The 16,657-nt window shown below is 33.8% G+C and overlaps 1 protein-coding gene across 2 annotated transcripts in view; it reads left to right on the top strand.

Annotated features, from left to right (window-relative positions):
• Positions 1 to 3,342: 3,342 nt before the first annotated feature.
• Positions 3,343 to 16,657, top strand: part of mgmt (O-6-methylguanine-DNA methyltransferase) — an 86,702-nt gene continuing 73,387 nt past the window's right edge. Inside the window, exons 1-3 of one of the 2 annotated variants that reach the window (XM_088917139.1) lie at positions 3,343 to 3,403; positions 7,489 to 7,535; positions 16,394 to 16,533. In XM_088917139.1, coding sequence (XP_088773265.1) covers positions 3,343 to 3,403; positions 7,489 to 7,535; positions 16,394 to 16,533 — 248 coding nt within the window. The remainder of the gene's footprint in view (positions 3,404 to 7,488; positions 7,536 to 16,393; positions 16,534 to 16,657) is intronic. The other variant, XM_088917140.1, reaches the window with a different exon arrangement.

Genomic DNA, 16,657 nt, shown 5'->3' with positions numbered 1-16,657 from the left:
ATTAACATTGTTTTTGGAATGCGATGCATGTCAGTGGAGGTGAGAAAAGGTTAAAGTTACCTAATGTAAACAATGTTTTACATTAGTACATTGTATAGCACTTTTAAATGATTATGAAATACATCTAAATCTGGTACTATTTTAGAACAAAATTGGTATTTGTTTCAATAAGGAAGAACCAAACACTGCCTACGGTCATGTGAGGAAGAAGTGAAAAGCCTAAGGCCCTCAGCAGTTATGACTAATCTTATTACTACAGTACTGTATATATCATGTCATACTATATTTGACCTTTGTTCATACACCCCCCCAAAAAAATAACAACAAATCCCCCCCCCCCCCAAAACATCAAGCAAACCTGGCATCCATGATGAGTCATATGGGAACATAATAGAGTGACGAAGAATCCTAAAGAGAACAAGAAAACAAGGAATGTTATAATACTAAAAGGTGTTTAATAAAATACTGAATACTGACTCACTAAACTGTAGAAAGAGTAGAAAGGTCTTTTCAATGAGGAGCACAGGCTGAAGGACAAGCTGGTGGATTGCAGGGCAACAGAATTTGCAATTTAAGGTTGACTGAACACTTCATTTTTTCAGCTCCTTAAATAGATAGGGTTTTATGCTTGTATGATTCACATTCTTGTTATTAAACTATAGCTAAAAGGGATTATTGATGAAACTGAATTGAAGACAGTATTTACCGACTATAACTACATATCATGCTACAGATTACAGACAACTAGTCCATGTTAACAAATAATCAATTGCCACTACAAAATTCCTTGAATATATATATACTTTTCATACCAAAGGATCCTGAAGCACTCTATGTATACTGTAGGAAGGGACCCATTTCATACACCCCCGAAGTCCTGCACCCACTTGCTTAATGTGTGGCCAGCATAATGCATTCGCATCGCCATTACTTCATTACTACTTCAGCAATTTGAATTTATAGTAAATTCCAGAGTGAAATTTAGTCAGGATACCAGGGTTAACACCCCTACTATTTCAGAAGTGCAACGGGATCTTTAATGACCAAGAAGCCAGGACCGTGGTTTAACGTCTCATCTAAAGTACAGAACAAAATACAAACCTCTGTTAGTTTCATTGGATCACTTTCTCTTCATTTTATATTTACAGTAAATCAAATAGAAATAAATTAAACCATGCTTTGAATAGCAAACGTACTCTACAAAACAAGACTTTTATGCTGCTTATTACTTATTACAAAATCTTTCAGAATGTGCTATTTAACAATGAGCAGATTACATAGAATTAGTCAGAAAACAATTGAATGAGATACTTGGATTTTTAAGCTACAAGGAACAAAATAAGCAAGATGGACAAAATAGTCTGTTCCTATTTTGTAACCTTAGCTAAATTATTACTACCTAAAAGCTTACATTTCCACTGCCTCTTTCTGGACTCCATGACTTAAACCATTTAAATTACCAATATAAACTGCAGTGCATTTCACAATAATAATAATTCAGCAATACTTAAAATTAAATTATTTACTGTATGCATTTGAGTGCACAAGTTGGACTATTGAATGTCTATGTGAGCTGCTCAAAATACCATGGTAACACTGATGTTCTGTTTTACACTGACAACAGAGAAAGGGATTAAAAAACTATGAAGATTGCAGAAAACTGTCGGTGTTGTAACAAGTTGGTGTTGTAAAATAAAAATCACAAAATCAATGGACAGTGAACAATAGACTGACTTTATCAATTTTAAAGGAACAAGTAATGGGTTTATTCCATGCTGAAAAAAAGAAGAAAGAAAACACAAAAAAGAAGAAAGAAAACACAACGCTTTGGCCGTGGAGCCTTCTTCAGGTGTCAAATTCAGGTGTCTCACCTGAAGAAGGCTCCACGGCCTTTCTTTCTTCTTTTTTTGTGTTTTCTTTCTTCTTTTTTTCAGAATGGAATAAACCCATTACTTATTCCTTTGCAGCCTACGCATGCTGACGCAGCTACCCACCTGAACTACTTTATCAGTTTTAGCAGACTTTACAGCTGTTTGAGAAGTTGTTATTCAATGGGAAAACAGAACAAACATCAGTTAAAGTATTAAGGTGAGTTTCTTAGTATACTGTATATTGTCAGCAATACTTGCCAGTCTGCAATTAATTTACAACATGTTTTCCCATTTCCATTCTTCAATTTATATTATTACTACTAGCAATTTTGTGGCAATTCATATGGATATAAAAACGAAGTAACAATTTGATTTATACTCTTGGCATTCAGTCATTCATCTTAAAAGAGAGTAGAATACTTTAATTATAAGAAATTATAATAATTAAGTTAATACAATATTATTTATGAGTGTGTTTTAGGAAACTCATTGTACTTGACAAAAGTACACACAAAGCACAACAAAACTTAAAGGAACGTGAATAAAAAAGTTAAATGAATGGGCTTAGTGAAACCAAAAATACCACATTAAAAACTTTAGAGAAAGATCTTTAAATGTTTTTTGATAATGTTGACAGTTATTTAAGGATGAGTTCCATTTATTTGGTCCTGCATACCAATTTTGGAGCCTAGCCTTTGACTAAAAAAGAAGGCCGGAATCAACAGAGCTAAGGTTAAGAGATGGGTTATACTCCTATACTAAATTCTTAAGATAATTTAAACCAAACCATACAGTGTTTTACATGAGAAGGAGAAGCTTAAAGTCCAATTTAATTTTATTTAGAAAATCAGTGTAATTTACAGAGGACATACTGTAAGTTATAAGCCTATGCTGTAGTATGTGCTATTTTAGTTAGTACAGGGGTTACTGAATTCTGGACATAAAGACGCCTGTCTAGTACCTTATAAAATATCTGGTAAGTAAGGGATACTGCAGACTAATGCTGCTAGAATAAAAGCATGTATTAATATTTCAGCATCAGACAGGCAGAGCATGGGTCTTTACCAAGCTTGGGCAGGGGAAAGAAAGAAACCCTAGTGGTGCTCTTCAAATGATAGTATGATGGTAAGTTTCTTCACAATAAAAACCTACAGTCTACAGTCTGTCTTAAGAACAGATCTTGTTCACTGTGTTACACATTAGTTTGCCTACAAGCTGTCATTGCTAGCAATAATTGGCAAGTGAAAATCTACCCTGAGGGTCCATTGCCTTACCTGACTTTTGAATATATTTTGGGATAGTATAGACGTGGTCGTGTCAGTTTTCAACATTCAGTTACACAGCAATCATCCGGCTGAAAAGGAGTCCTTTCTGGGGTTTTTTAAAAGAAACTTTCCCTTGCTTTTCACAGCTACAGTATGCCTCTGTACCTAGTGCTTCAGTCAATGGGTTGGCTCTTAACGCTGATTGGATGGTTTCAGTTCATTCCGAAGCACAAGGAAACAGGAAGTCTTCTACACATGCAAAGCACAGTAAGTATGGCTGTAGGGGATGTTTTTCTTTCAAGATTTAGAAAAACGTTTGAAACACTGACCTTTAAAAGACGGCTTCTGTTTTAATGTGGGTATAGCTGCGGTTTAAGCACATTTATTATTGTTATCGGCTTTCCATGGAGTGGTACAGTTTGTGTTAATACATTTTGACAAAGTACAACTGCCTATGTACTGTTAGTGATCATGGTTTAACTGAATAGTTGTGGAACATCTTTGTACCATACTTTTACGATACAATGGTAAAGTTTCCTTTGCAAAGTTAATTGTACCGATTGGTAACTAGTGTGACGAGCTTGGTGAATAAAGTTATTCAAAGAACAACCCAGAAAGTTACGGAATTGCTAATAATCAGTGCAGCTGAATATTTGTTCGACTTACCAACCTATTTAAATAATTCATAATCATATTGGAATGATTTTAAAGAGCGCTTTGATTCCCCGAGGGTGGCTTTACATATAACACTGAGAATTCAGTTCATCCGCCTCCATCTTGGAGACGCGCAGCGTCACCACTACGTACAGTAGATCAGGTAGAGAAGTGAGGAATTGCTTCACCGGTTCATTTAACGGTCAGCAGTTTTACGCAGATTTTGCAACACCCAGTGTGGAATTTAGCCTCTTATCTAGTTGCATAGAGCTCATCATAAGCATTTAAGAAGTGTCTGAAATACAAAACAATAATAAAGTTTACAAACTACTGTATAGGAGACCATTCAGCACATCTGTCCAGTTTGATTACCACTAACTAATGAATCCCTAAATCCCTGCCAGTCATTTCTTGAAAAAAAAAAGGATATTGGCTTGACAGCAAGACTTGGTTGCTGAGCCCATACTCCTGCAACCCTTTGTGTAAAGAAGAACCTCCTCTTCTTAGTTATAAATACATGTCCAAATAGTTTCCATTTGTGTCTTTGGGTTTTTTTTAACTGATGATTCTGAAATTTGTAGTCAAAATAAAATTCACAAAAACAAAAGCAACATATAAATTGTAGTAAACCAAAGTGACACTATTGATACACGGTCCAAGCTTTTTACACTTTTTATGTTACTTCTTGTAGTTGTAAGTAAATGTCAAAATTGTTAAAAATTAAATACAGCTATTAATAGCTACCCAAGGAGCTGTATGAACTGATGTCTTAAATAAGAAAAGTAAAATAACTGTATAGTCTTAGTACTCAGTATTTATTTTGTTGTGACATAATTTACCAATCATACTGAAGGTGAATTTACAAATAGGCCTACAACTTATAAAGCTGATTTCAAACACATTTGACTTGTAATTTTTGGCAGATAATTTTTAAACTTAAGAATCTAGGCTATTTGGATTTGTACTAGGAAGAACTCCCTGTATGTTACTCTACAATGTCTATTAAATGAGTACTGTAATGAAATACCCAGCAGCTCTTAGGGTAATCTGGGGGAGAATAACTATTCCAGACCCTGTACAAATAAAAAAATCAAATAATAATAATATGATTTTGTTTATACTTATATTCAATGCAGAGTGCACACAATACAAAGATTTTGATTGGCAGTCTTTTTCATTGTACTGTATTTTCTGCACACAATAAATCTACTCAGCTTTCTGTTTTTCAAATTAAATTGTGGATATGAAATCTTGCCAATTATCAAAAAAATGTCTCTCAGCAATTGGCAGGGTAGCCTCGGAGTTCTGTTGTTAATTCCATGGTGAGAGATACTAAGAATATGATTAACCCTGAGGGTCATTGCTTAATACAATTATTAATGATTGATTCTTTTTATCCTTGAAATCAATATAAGAAGTGAAATGGGCTAGAATATACTGGAGTTATTTTTCTTCTATCCTGTTATGTGATTCTTTTAGCAGGTTAGGATTGGTTTATCAAGATAGGGATTATTTGAAAACACTAAATTTACAAATAGTATATCAACTTTGAGGAACTTATCAAGTGTACTTCTGTTTGGCTGGAGACGCCAGTCTTGAACAATATGATATCCTCCCTCTAATAGTGTGGGATGCGCAAATAATTGATCTGCTTGGGAGTACTGTGACATAAAACAACTTTTTGAAAGTGTACAAAAGGCCTTAAGGGAAAGAGGAATGGAAAAACTGCATTGAGTGGAAGCAGTAACATTAAACGTTAAAACACCTTGCATAGATGCTTTGTCTGGGAGAATTTCAAAAATACAACCTGAAGGAAATAAACTTTAAATTATATATGATCAGAAGTGAAGTATGTGGTTCCACTGTTTTTCCTCCTGATCTTTATATTCTGTATGAGCTTTAAAAAGTTACAGTGCAGTGAAAGTCTGTTATACACTAACGTACTAAAATTAGGTGAATACAGACTTTTTTTCTTAATATTTGTCTTTGATCAATCACATGGGTTGTATCCTTGTAGATTTGTGATTTGAGATAAATGAGACTTTTGAAAAGCAGCACTAAGGATGTAGGTACAAATGTGAACTTGAGAATTACAATTAAATGTGGTGTCTTAAGGTTTGCCTGGTGTATAATGCCTCACGTTTACAAACAGCCATTCTGCCAGTCAGTTATTCATTGACTTGGAGCAATCAAGAAAAAGGGAAACCATGATTTTGTAGAACAGGGGTCTTATATTTACTTTTTTAAGGTTGGATCTTCTCTTTGTTGGAAAAGACAAAGGCCAGATTTATTCTATGGGAAGTATTCCTCCCAAAGTTAATATTGAACACAGTTTGCTCTAAGGTTCAAAGTAGGGGTCTCAGATTCAATTCCTGGAGGGCCCAGTAACTTCTAGTTTTTGTTGCAACATGAGTAGTGAATTGAACAATTAAACTAAAAGTTTTCTGTGTTAGATAAATATAGGACTTTTCTAGCTTAGTAGTTAAAACATTGTTTTCATTAACATTACCTATTAAATACCTGTTTTACATATAAAACTCGTAGAGTTTTATTAATAGTATTAAAATTATGCAGTTAGTTAATTCGATTATGTAACTGAGTGCTCCTGTGAAAACATAAAGCAGAAGGCACTAGGTCATTCAGGAAATGAGAATTGAAGACCCTTCTTAAAGAAAGACTCTGTATTGGGGAACTCTGTATTGTACAGGAGAAATAACTTTGACTCTTGTCCTGCAGGTAAACACTGCTTATTCTCACCAATTAATGTTAAAGAAGTAACTTTCTAAAATACTATACTACAACTTGGGTGGCATTGAAGCAAAATATGAAACTTGCCTTTTGAGAGGTTAAAGTCACAATGAGTTGCTGTTTTCTCCCTTAAAGTGGGAACATCTGTAGTTAGGATGGGAATGGGAGCTCTGTTTTGATAAAATCTGAAATATCTGTTATCTTCCTACTACTGTATGGCAAATTTGAGATATTTTCATATGTGAGGTTAGGCTTACGATGTTAATTAATACACAAAAGGTCAACATACTTAAAGTAGCCTGTATCTGTTCAAATATTTGGCTTAGAAGCACTTCAATATGTCCAGTATTCAACAAGACTTTTCAAAAATTCAAATGCAGAAGGTGACCTTGAGAACAGCTGTTAAAGGTTGATGTTAAACTTTTCAAAGCTGGATATATTATTTTTTGTGTACTAAAAATTCAGTTTGGGAATGAGCCTTGAACAAAGAGTCCACGTCATCACAAATCAGTGCATCCTTCAGCGTGCAAGGGAAGGGAAGTAGGTTTGCATTTCCTCTGGTGTAAAGGTTATTTAGCACCTAGTCCAAAGCCATTAAAAACAGTGTATTTTTTGCCTATATGCATGTGTGTTATTTGTACAGGCCCTGGGATGAATTGTACTGTAATTTTTATCCCATTGAAGATCAAAGTGGCATGTACAGTGTGATGAGAGAAGCTATCAGCTTTCCATCTGTTGATTGTGACTCAATACAGATGATAGCTGACCTGCTGAACTCTTAAATTCCTGTTTGTCAAAAAAGAAAAAGAAATCCCTATTTTATGCAGAGGTTTTGGTGTCTCTGGTCATGATCTGTGCTCTAATTTGAAATATAATTCTATCATTATGTTTTTAACTGAAGTTGCCTTTTGTACTTTAAGTTTTTTCTTTTGTTTCTGTTTTCCTCAAAGCTGTGTTACTGAAAGGAGGATCCATGGAGTCCAGACTTCACGTGAAAGTGAGTAGTGGTGAAAACATATTTTCATACAAGTGCTAATGAAAAAAGCAACATTACAAATGAGTTCACATATACAGTAGCTGGGTACTTCCCCCTGTGTGCCTGGCAGTTATTGTTTGGAAACTAGATGACAAGATTGATGCTGCATTGTAAATCACTGTAGCTCTGTCATGCTCAGTAACAGGCATCAGTGGACCTTTCCCCATCACATATCTATCTTCCACAGAATGGAGATTAATAGGATGGTGCTGTATTCTTAGATTTGTTGAGGGCATTTGCTTCTTGACCTCTCGTAAATAATTAGATCTGTTCATGAGCTGTTATTCGTTTGGCTTTAGACATATTGTAGTTTGAAACAAAAAAAAGTTTTATGTATTTGTGAATAAAACAGTGTCACACTGAAAAGAAAAAAAAAGTTTTGCAGTACAAGATTTATTTGAAAACTTGAACTGACTATATTTTATTTCAGCCACTGGTTGGAAAAAAAGTTGGAAAGGGCAACCTTTAAGATGTTTATTGTCGTCTCAATTTCTTTTTTAGAATCAAAAACAGAACTTCACACTTCCTTCCCAAACCTTTTTGTTTCTCAAAAACTGCAACTAATACCTTCCTTTGTAAGACAAATAAATGACTGAATATAACCTGTAATGAAAGCTCTGAAACCCTGCTATGATATACGGTACAATGAAATAGGGATTATCTGAAATTGTCTATGTTGGAATAACTGGAAGACTAATGTGAAAAAAGGTGCCAAGTGCCATTTGAACAGAATCAAGACAAAGTCTGAGTTGTAGTATACAATAAGATGTTCAGAAGATGAATATAAGAATTTATGTAAAAATAAATTTCAAGTTTTATGTTTGTACAGACATTAGGAGTATTGTGCAATCCCTTTTTGACATGCTGCCAGTGTTCTTAAGTTCCCAAAGAAAATAAGTGTTTTAATTTTTATTTTGAAATTGAATAGCTTCTATCAAAGGAATATTTTAGTTCTTAAACATTTTTTTCTATTTTTATATCGGTGCATCTCATGTTCTTCTGTTTTTTGATGGGGGGAATCATTTAATTTTCATATCTGAGTCTGCATCATAAAGTAAACTGCTAATTGGGTGGAAGGTTTTATTCTTTGTGTAATTAATCACAGAAGACAAGTTTCATAGTTGCCTTGTTAAAAGGTATTATAATATCTGCTCTAACAGTTTGTACTGTAAAATAACAGCACACAGTAAAACATAATCAAAGGCTTAGGCTCTAGGGCCTTACAGTTATTTTTGTTTAGACAAAATTTAGTTGTTACGGGTCCAGAGCTTTTTTGTATTTATTTTCTAAAGCCTTCAAATCAGTGTATTGTTCAAATGTATTGTTATGAGGTGGTGTGAGGTGTTGAAAATGAAAAAAACCAACAGATGTTGTTACATCTATTGCAATCAGAACACCAGCCAACTCAGACATATTTTATTATGTCTGTTTGTAACTTTTGATGATCTCACAGTTTAACAGGTAGAAAGAATCTAGCAACTGACAATGTAAATGTAAATTATTTTAAAGATAATATTAAAAGGCTTCACAAAGGTAAAGAAAAACATTGCAGGAAGATTCCTTATTGATATAAGAATAGAATTATATGAATTACTGAACATCTCTGAGATAATAGTGATATCTTTCCCATTTTGATGTAGAGTATGGTAAAATCATAGACACTTCATAAAGTGTTGAATAATTGTGTGTTTGTTTTAATATTTTGAAATGGCAAAATTGAAAAGAGGTCATTTTGATTACATTTTATTTTAAATGTTGTCCCTCTATTTTCTGATAATTTTCACAAAACATTCATATGCTATTCTTGTCTTACATTTTAATAGGGTCAATTTACTTTAGGGCCTTTTCTTAATTTTGCAGTTCAATTAGAATTGAATCCATTCCTTTGCTCATTAATTTTCTTTGTTTTTCTGCTCGCTCATCCTTTACATTTTAGGGCTAGCTGCTTTAGTATTAGAGGATGATTGATAGCACAGGAAAGTTTCTCTCTGTAGCAGTTCTGATGTTTTGCATTGCACTTGGGGGTCAGCTTCTCAGCGCTGAAACATGATTTATCCAATGTCCCTGCCACTATCTGAGATAAAACTGCACTTTTATTGAATCTGCCAGTTATTGTGATTTAAGCTTTGGCACTTCTCACAAATACTAAAATTACATTGATACTTTTTTTCTCTATTATAATAAAATGATAAAAGTAATTGCTCAAATATAGATATAACTGCAAAAGCACAATAAAATTAACCAGAATTAGCCTGGCTTGTCAATGAGAAGTATTCATGATTTGAAGTACCGCAATAACACGGGTTGATAATATTATAGCTGGGAGGTACGTTATTGCTTTAATGTAATAGTGTTTGATATTTAAAGAGAGACTGTTATAGTTCAGTTGATAGTGCTTTTGAAATTAAGTTGCAGTGATTCTAATAATTGCAGGCAATAATGCATCATAAGTGCAATATCTTTTATTATGTTAACACCAATTGCATTACCTCGTGTTTGGTTGGCTTGTGCTTCACCTTTGCTGTGGCAGTGGTTATGGGTTTTATATTACTGAAGAATTTACCTTGAGTTACGTTGAAAATAATAAATTTTGTCTTAATCTGTCATCGTTCCATAAAGCACTGGCCTCCCAGTCCTACGTCTGGTAATTCCCCTAAGTAATATTTGATTATGTTTGCCTAAAAAAAAAAAAACAGTTTTAAAATGTCGGGATAAAGGCATCATTTTTGTTTCCTGAACTTTGAATTACATATTTCCCCAGTATTTAAACATCTAAATGTTTCTAACATGATTCGGTATTGAACAAAGAATATTGGATGTGTAATAATAACAGTCTTGGATGGTATTCAAACTTCCATCTTTTGCTGAAATATCTGCATTCCATTGTATCCAGAAATTATAATTATGCTCTGTAAGTTGTTTGTTTTTTCTTTTCTAAAATAAATTATAAGGAACACTTGAAATATAAAACCTTAGTTTAGATTCCTGTGGTTTACATTGTTTTGTTCATATTCAAGCAAAACAAAACAGTACTGCTCAAACCTCAGTTGACCAGGCATAAAACATACTCCTAGTGTGCTATGAATTACTTATAAATACAACTCATAAGCACAAATGTGTTTTTTATTTTTAAATGACAAAGTATTTTAGAAATAAAGGGTGAAAGACAAATGTTCCTTGTATTAATTTATTTGTGCTTTATTTCTTTGTTTCAAAAATAAATTAGTATCCTAATTTGATTGTTCAAATACTTTATCATATTAAAATAAGTTGACAAAAAATTATTTCATAGATTAAAAAGGTCTACCTAAGAGCTGTAAAAGTACTTATTTCTAATCCATTGTGCTGGAGTAACATTTTGTAATATATAGTCAATAGTATATAGATATTTTTGTAATATCCAAAGCTAATAAAACATTCTGTTAAAGTAAATGTTAATGTAGGCAAAAAAAACTCTAATTAGTCATCTAACAGCATCCAGAGAAAATATATCAGCTAGTTAAACTGCACACAGTGCACAGTAGGACACATAGCAAATGAATGGTTACTTTTGGGTGCACACATGTTCCTTCTGCACACAGAAATGTATTTTGGGAAGGCCCTTTCTTCCTCTGTGCTGTACTGCCTCACAGTCATTAACACTCTGCTTGGCTTGCTTCAGAAAACAGATTGGCGTTGATTGGGCACAGGGAGGATTGTGGGAGATTAATTGACATTAATGAAGCTGAGTGAAACAATAACATGGAACACAACCTTACTACTACTGGCATTTATTTTATCAATTGAGGCTAAACCTGTGATAAAATATTTTTTACTAGGCCTATAATAAACCAAGGAATGCTGTATTTTGTCTCTTCAATACAATATAGTAATGTAGTTGTCCTGATATCATGTAATGTGTATGAAAGGAATGCTGTATTATTTTCCATAAATTATGTTTGTTCTGGATTAAAACAAATTCTGTTTTGACCACAGATTTATGGTGTAGACCTAAAACTTCACAGATCCAAAAATGAACTGGATTGTAACAGAAAAATAAATATTCTGGCTAGTTTGTTGCAGCCTGTATCAGTTCTAAATATGTCTAATAAGTAAATTCTAAAAATACTTTAAAAAAACTTATTTGTTTTGACAAATTACTTAACAACCAGGAACTTTTCTTAGTTACAAAAATGTCCCCAAGGTTGTTCATTTGTTTCAGTATACAAAAAGAAAATTTCTTTCCCCATACAGTTAACCTTAGACTAATCATCCAGTTCTACCTGTGGTTCCTTATACATAGCTTGTAGCTCAAGTGAAATGTTAGGAATTACTGTTACAATGCCAGCATACGCTTAGAGAGTTCCTTTATAATCCCTTGGACTTCCTGTGTGTTTCTTTTAGAGTCTGGGGACATAACAGAAATAATATTATACATTCTTCTACCTAACTCATTGTCTCAACAATAAACTGCTTGAATTTTAGACACAATCTAACTGTGAGCACACAAAAAGCTTTTTTCAGATATTGGAGCCGGAGTTGAAAATAATACAATTTTACTGCTTAATGTTTAAGGTGTTGTAAAAGTTTTGAATTTTTGTTTTGAAAAAAAAATACAGAAAGTTTATGCTGGCAGCCTGTTAGATTTAAACTAGCAAAGAATGGCAATGTCAGCTTTAGGAAGCCCTCAAAACATGTAATCCAAAATAAAATATCAACATCTAGCAACATCATTGGAAAATATCAAATGCAAGGCAGAAGTGAGCTTTGCCTATGCTCTACCTGGTGCTCCGACTACCAGGAGAAAAGCAAAACCCTTTTGCTAATGACCCTGCTAAGGGTTGAGACATGTGATTTACAGGGAACCTTGGCCCTATAAAGAAGAGAATGCCACAGAGGCACGTCTTTTTTTTTTCAAAGTCATGTAATGGGAGCATGCCTGGAAAGTTGGGCTCTTCTCTATAGAACATTAAGTCATAAATCATCCATACACTCTCACCAATAAATCTTTTGCAATGAAAACCCTTTTTGATGCTCATTTGTTATTAATGACAAGTAGGACTTAATTCTGTTTGCTAACAATGGTGTTCCAATTTTATACATAACATTTAACAGTATAATGAGACATCAGTATTCAAGCAGATTCTGTGGCTTCTTTGGGCAAAACCACTGTAGACAGCTAATGCTGGATGCATTTGCCAATGCAATAATCAATCTAGTAAAGGTTAATACAGAAACTAGTGATCCAACATATTTTTGACAGGTGCATTCTTTTATTCATCTGATGCGGAAACCTTTACAAGAATTAAAAACATTTTTTGTGTTTGTTCCATGCAAATGACTTGACAGAATTTCATAAAGTCAATGAAAAAATAATCTTTCTGTAAATGCTTTTTATAAACATACTGTAAGTTTCTGAAACTGGCTATTTTTTCAAACCTTTCGAAGAGTTTTAGTCACAAACTCTTTCATGCAATCTGTGTAAATTTTAATCATGTGGATTTCAAAATGTGATTAATCATTCCTGCTACCGTTTTGGATTTTGGATTTTTTTTATTTTTAAGGTTAGTCAAGCTTCATCAACATACCAGTGCTCAAGACCAGACAAAGACGGATTGTATCAAACTAACAGTCGTTTACATGCAGTTGGCTGAACTGGAGCAACTTCACTGCAGGGAGAACTGGCTGTGCAGCCAGCTGCCCTGTGCCACTCAATGTGATTTCAGTTAAGCAGCCCAGGCAGTTTGCCATAAAGCAGTGAGCAGGCTTGCTTATTCTTGTTACCTGTTTGAAAGAAAGTCTGTTGACCTCAGATAGAGAAAGGAATTTTAAAGTGAATGAAATGAAGCCTGTTATTTGATGTATTTTCTGAGATGTGACCCATGTAATCGTTTCATGTTAAAATGGCATTGTCTTCGGATATGTGCCTGGCATGCTCCTTCTTCCTCTCTCTGGCTTTCTTCTCTGTCTGTGTAAATTGTGTCATTCCACTGTAACTAAGGTCCCCAGTTCAAATGATTCAAATTATTAGTGTCACACATATGGACTCAGTAGTAGATTTACTCCTTCTTCGTAAAAATAACCACTCAATTTTGGTTGAACAGGCAGAGCTAATAGTTTCAAAGCCTGTATTGTTTTAGAAGCTGTAGTTACAGTTTTGAAGGTCCTACGGCTAATTTGCTTTAACTGGTACCATCACTAGGTATTTGCATATCCTGATAAATTGGGCATGCCAAGGACCACCGTGCCAAATTTATCACTATGCCTAATCAAGCAGCAGAAGGGAGAAAAAAACTAGTTTAATCATACATTGTACCTTTGTACTCTATTGTTTCAGCTATTTCAGTTCAAGTTTAATCTCTTTTTGTGTACTGCTCTGCAACACTGCCATTTAATTGTCTCACTTCAGAAAGCATTTCAAAAACAGATCGCTCATGGAACACAAGTGGTGTTAGAGAGCTCTCGAGAAGCCCATGATCTGGTTTCTCTCCAGGCCGGGGATGTTGTGTGGGTTACAATAAAAACAAAGCTGGGGAAAATTAGTGGCTTGCTTATCTGGGGCTCTTCCAGTCAAACAGCTGACATTGATTAAATCACTGCCAGTTCAGGGATGCAGTAATTTGCACTTTGAGCACATAACAGCCCTTAAGAATTGTGAGAATTGCCCAGGAGTTTTTTTTAACCCAAATTCAAATTTCTACAACCCTGCCTAGCATTTCTTTTATATTTTAAATAATTATAGGAATATTTTCTATAACTAGTGGATTTGATGACTGAAGATGAAATGTCTGTTGTATTAAGCAAAAATGTTATTGCATAATATCATATTGGATACTGATTTTGTCCTGACTTGAAAAGTAGAATGTATAATACTTAATGTTTTGCCTAACTTCCAAGAAAAAATCAAGCAGAATATTTTGACAGAAATGATGGCGTAAAAAGACATAGAATCTTCTCCCCAATAAAACATTGAAATCCTTTTGAAATGAAATGTAAAATAAACCGGGAAAAATGTTTATTCTTTACTTAACATTGATTACTTTTCAGTAAAGGTATCTCTTGAAATAAAATTAAAAACAAAACCTGTATGGATTGATTATTTCCAACATCTATTTTGGTCATCAAAGAAGCTGTGCATTATTGCAGTTGTTAAGAACTGAAAAACAGAATCCCACAGGATTTGCACCCCATGGAGCAAATTTAATGCTAGAAAAACATCCTGAGCATCTAGCAGAAATGACGTATTGAAAATAATGTTGTTATCAGGGGAATTATTCACCAGACAACGGGACTGACTTGGCATTGTTTTCTCCATTTAAGTGATAAAAACTTGGCAGAATTTACTGGTTGAATTGGCATAAACCATTTCTCTTTTTCTTTAAAGAAAAAAAGAGTGTTTGCTTGAATGCAATCATTATCTTTTAATTTTTTTTAATTAATCAAATCTGTAAGTTTTTGTGTGAACTTTTATTTATTTTGATGTGATGTCAAACTGATAGACGTTTCTTCTTTTTGCCATTACCTGTTTTTCTATATCAAGGGAGAAATCTAACTCCATTGTCAAATCTTGTCTTTATTATAGGCCCCTACCCCAGATTCATGCTTTCTTAAAGTGTGAAATCAAACCTTATGTATGTAAGTGTATACCTTACTGCATGTACAAGCACCATACATCAAACTTACAAGTGACACTTGTAGATAGTGCTATAGATGAGACTTGGGATTGGCTTTTATTAATTATTTAATCATGAACAAATCAGTTGAGAATTGTTGTACATTTAGTTCTTGGCCTGTGCTACGGTATACTTGCTATACTAATTCAAAGTCATTTGTGTTAATTCATTTGCTTATTTCCATAAAATATTGTAGCTTGCAGAAATGCATATTAAGATTACAGAAATGTGCATGGCTAATATTGTTTTGTTTTGTTTTTGTGCCGCTGCATACTTTTCTATGATGTAATGGCATTTTCCAATTATCTGAGCAAAAATAAACCTGTTTTTAGTGATAAATGACATATGCAGTATTTTCATGCATCTGTTACCACTGCAACTATCATACTTTTAAATGAATACTGATTCTTTGTTTGCTTTTTTCCTGCTTTGTCCTTTGTTCATACAAAAGTCCATGCAACTAAGATTATCCCTTGGTGAACCAACTTAAAAGAAAATCTTGTTGCATTAAGTTATGGGCCTAAAATGATTTTTCAGCCACATTTTTGATTGATCTCCATTAGTGTTTAATTAAAGGGGAGCTGAAAAGTCACCATGTTCACAATCTTTTATCTGTACACATGCTCCATTAGGAACCAATGTAGACACAATTCATATAACTGCTTTGTCACAAAGAAATCGACCAAATCAGCCAAAAGAAGATAGATAGAGTTTGCAGTATTTTGCTTTAGAAGGTTATAATTAATATCTTTTGAACATGCTGATGGGTAAAAGAAGTATCCTGAAATATGTCAAATAAGAAAGTCAATAGAAGTTAAGGTTAGGTCCAGTTGCACCACATGCTTGAAAATTACTGGTCGGAAGAAGAATGGGATATTACATGTCTAGGTTTTTAATGATCAGATAAATGCATTATAACTCAATCCATATGCTGTCAGCCTAGTAATTTATAAGTTCTTAGTTTGAGCACTGCAGCATAAAAGAAAAGCTATCAGTAATGTTCAAAAAGTTTCCATTATTAAGCTGAAAGAAAACTATGTTGTATGTTGATTTGTTGGATTTTATATCTTGCACATGTATTTTTTGCTAAGGGGTCTTAGATTAGCCAACAACCTTAAAGATGGAACTCCTTTTCCTCACTTAAATGTGTTGCGGTCTTTTGGCCAGAGCTCTCAAATGAAGAACCCAAGTCAGTGCAAGTTGACTAGAGTCACATTGCTGAGTCCCCTGGGAAAGATTCAAGCTGCTGGATGTGAAAATGGTGTGCACTACATCCAACTCCAAGAGGATGCTGTACCTGCTGAAAGGTAGGCGAGAAGCTTGGCAATGATTTGATTAATAAAAGTATGAAATTTACAGGCAGAAAAGAATCTATAGATGTGATGAAGTGGAACATTTCTCATCAAACTGTGAAAATTTTTGCAGATCCCT

The sequence above is a fragment of the Atractosteus spatula genome, chromosome 5, assembly GCF_055471065.1.
Source record: "Atractosteus spatula isolate fAtrSpa1 chromosome 5, fAtrSpa1.hap1, whole genome shotgun sequence".
NCBI classification, from domain to species: Eukaryota; Metazoa; Chordata; class Actinopteri; order Semionotiformes; family Lepisosteidae; genus Atractosteus; species Atractosteus spatula.
Note: the sequence above shows the minus strand (reverse complement) of the source record. Positions and strands in the feature narration are given on the sequence as shown.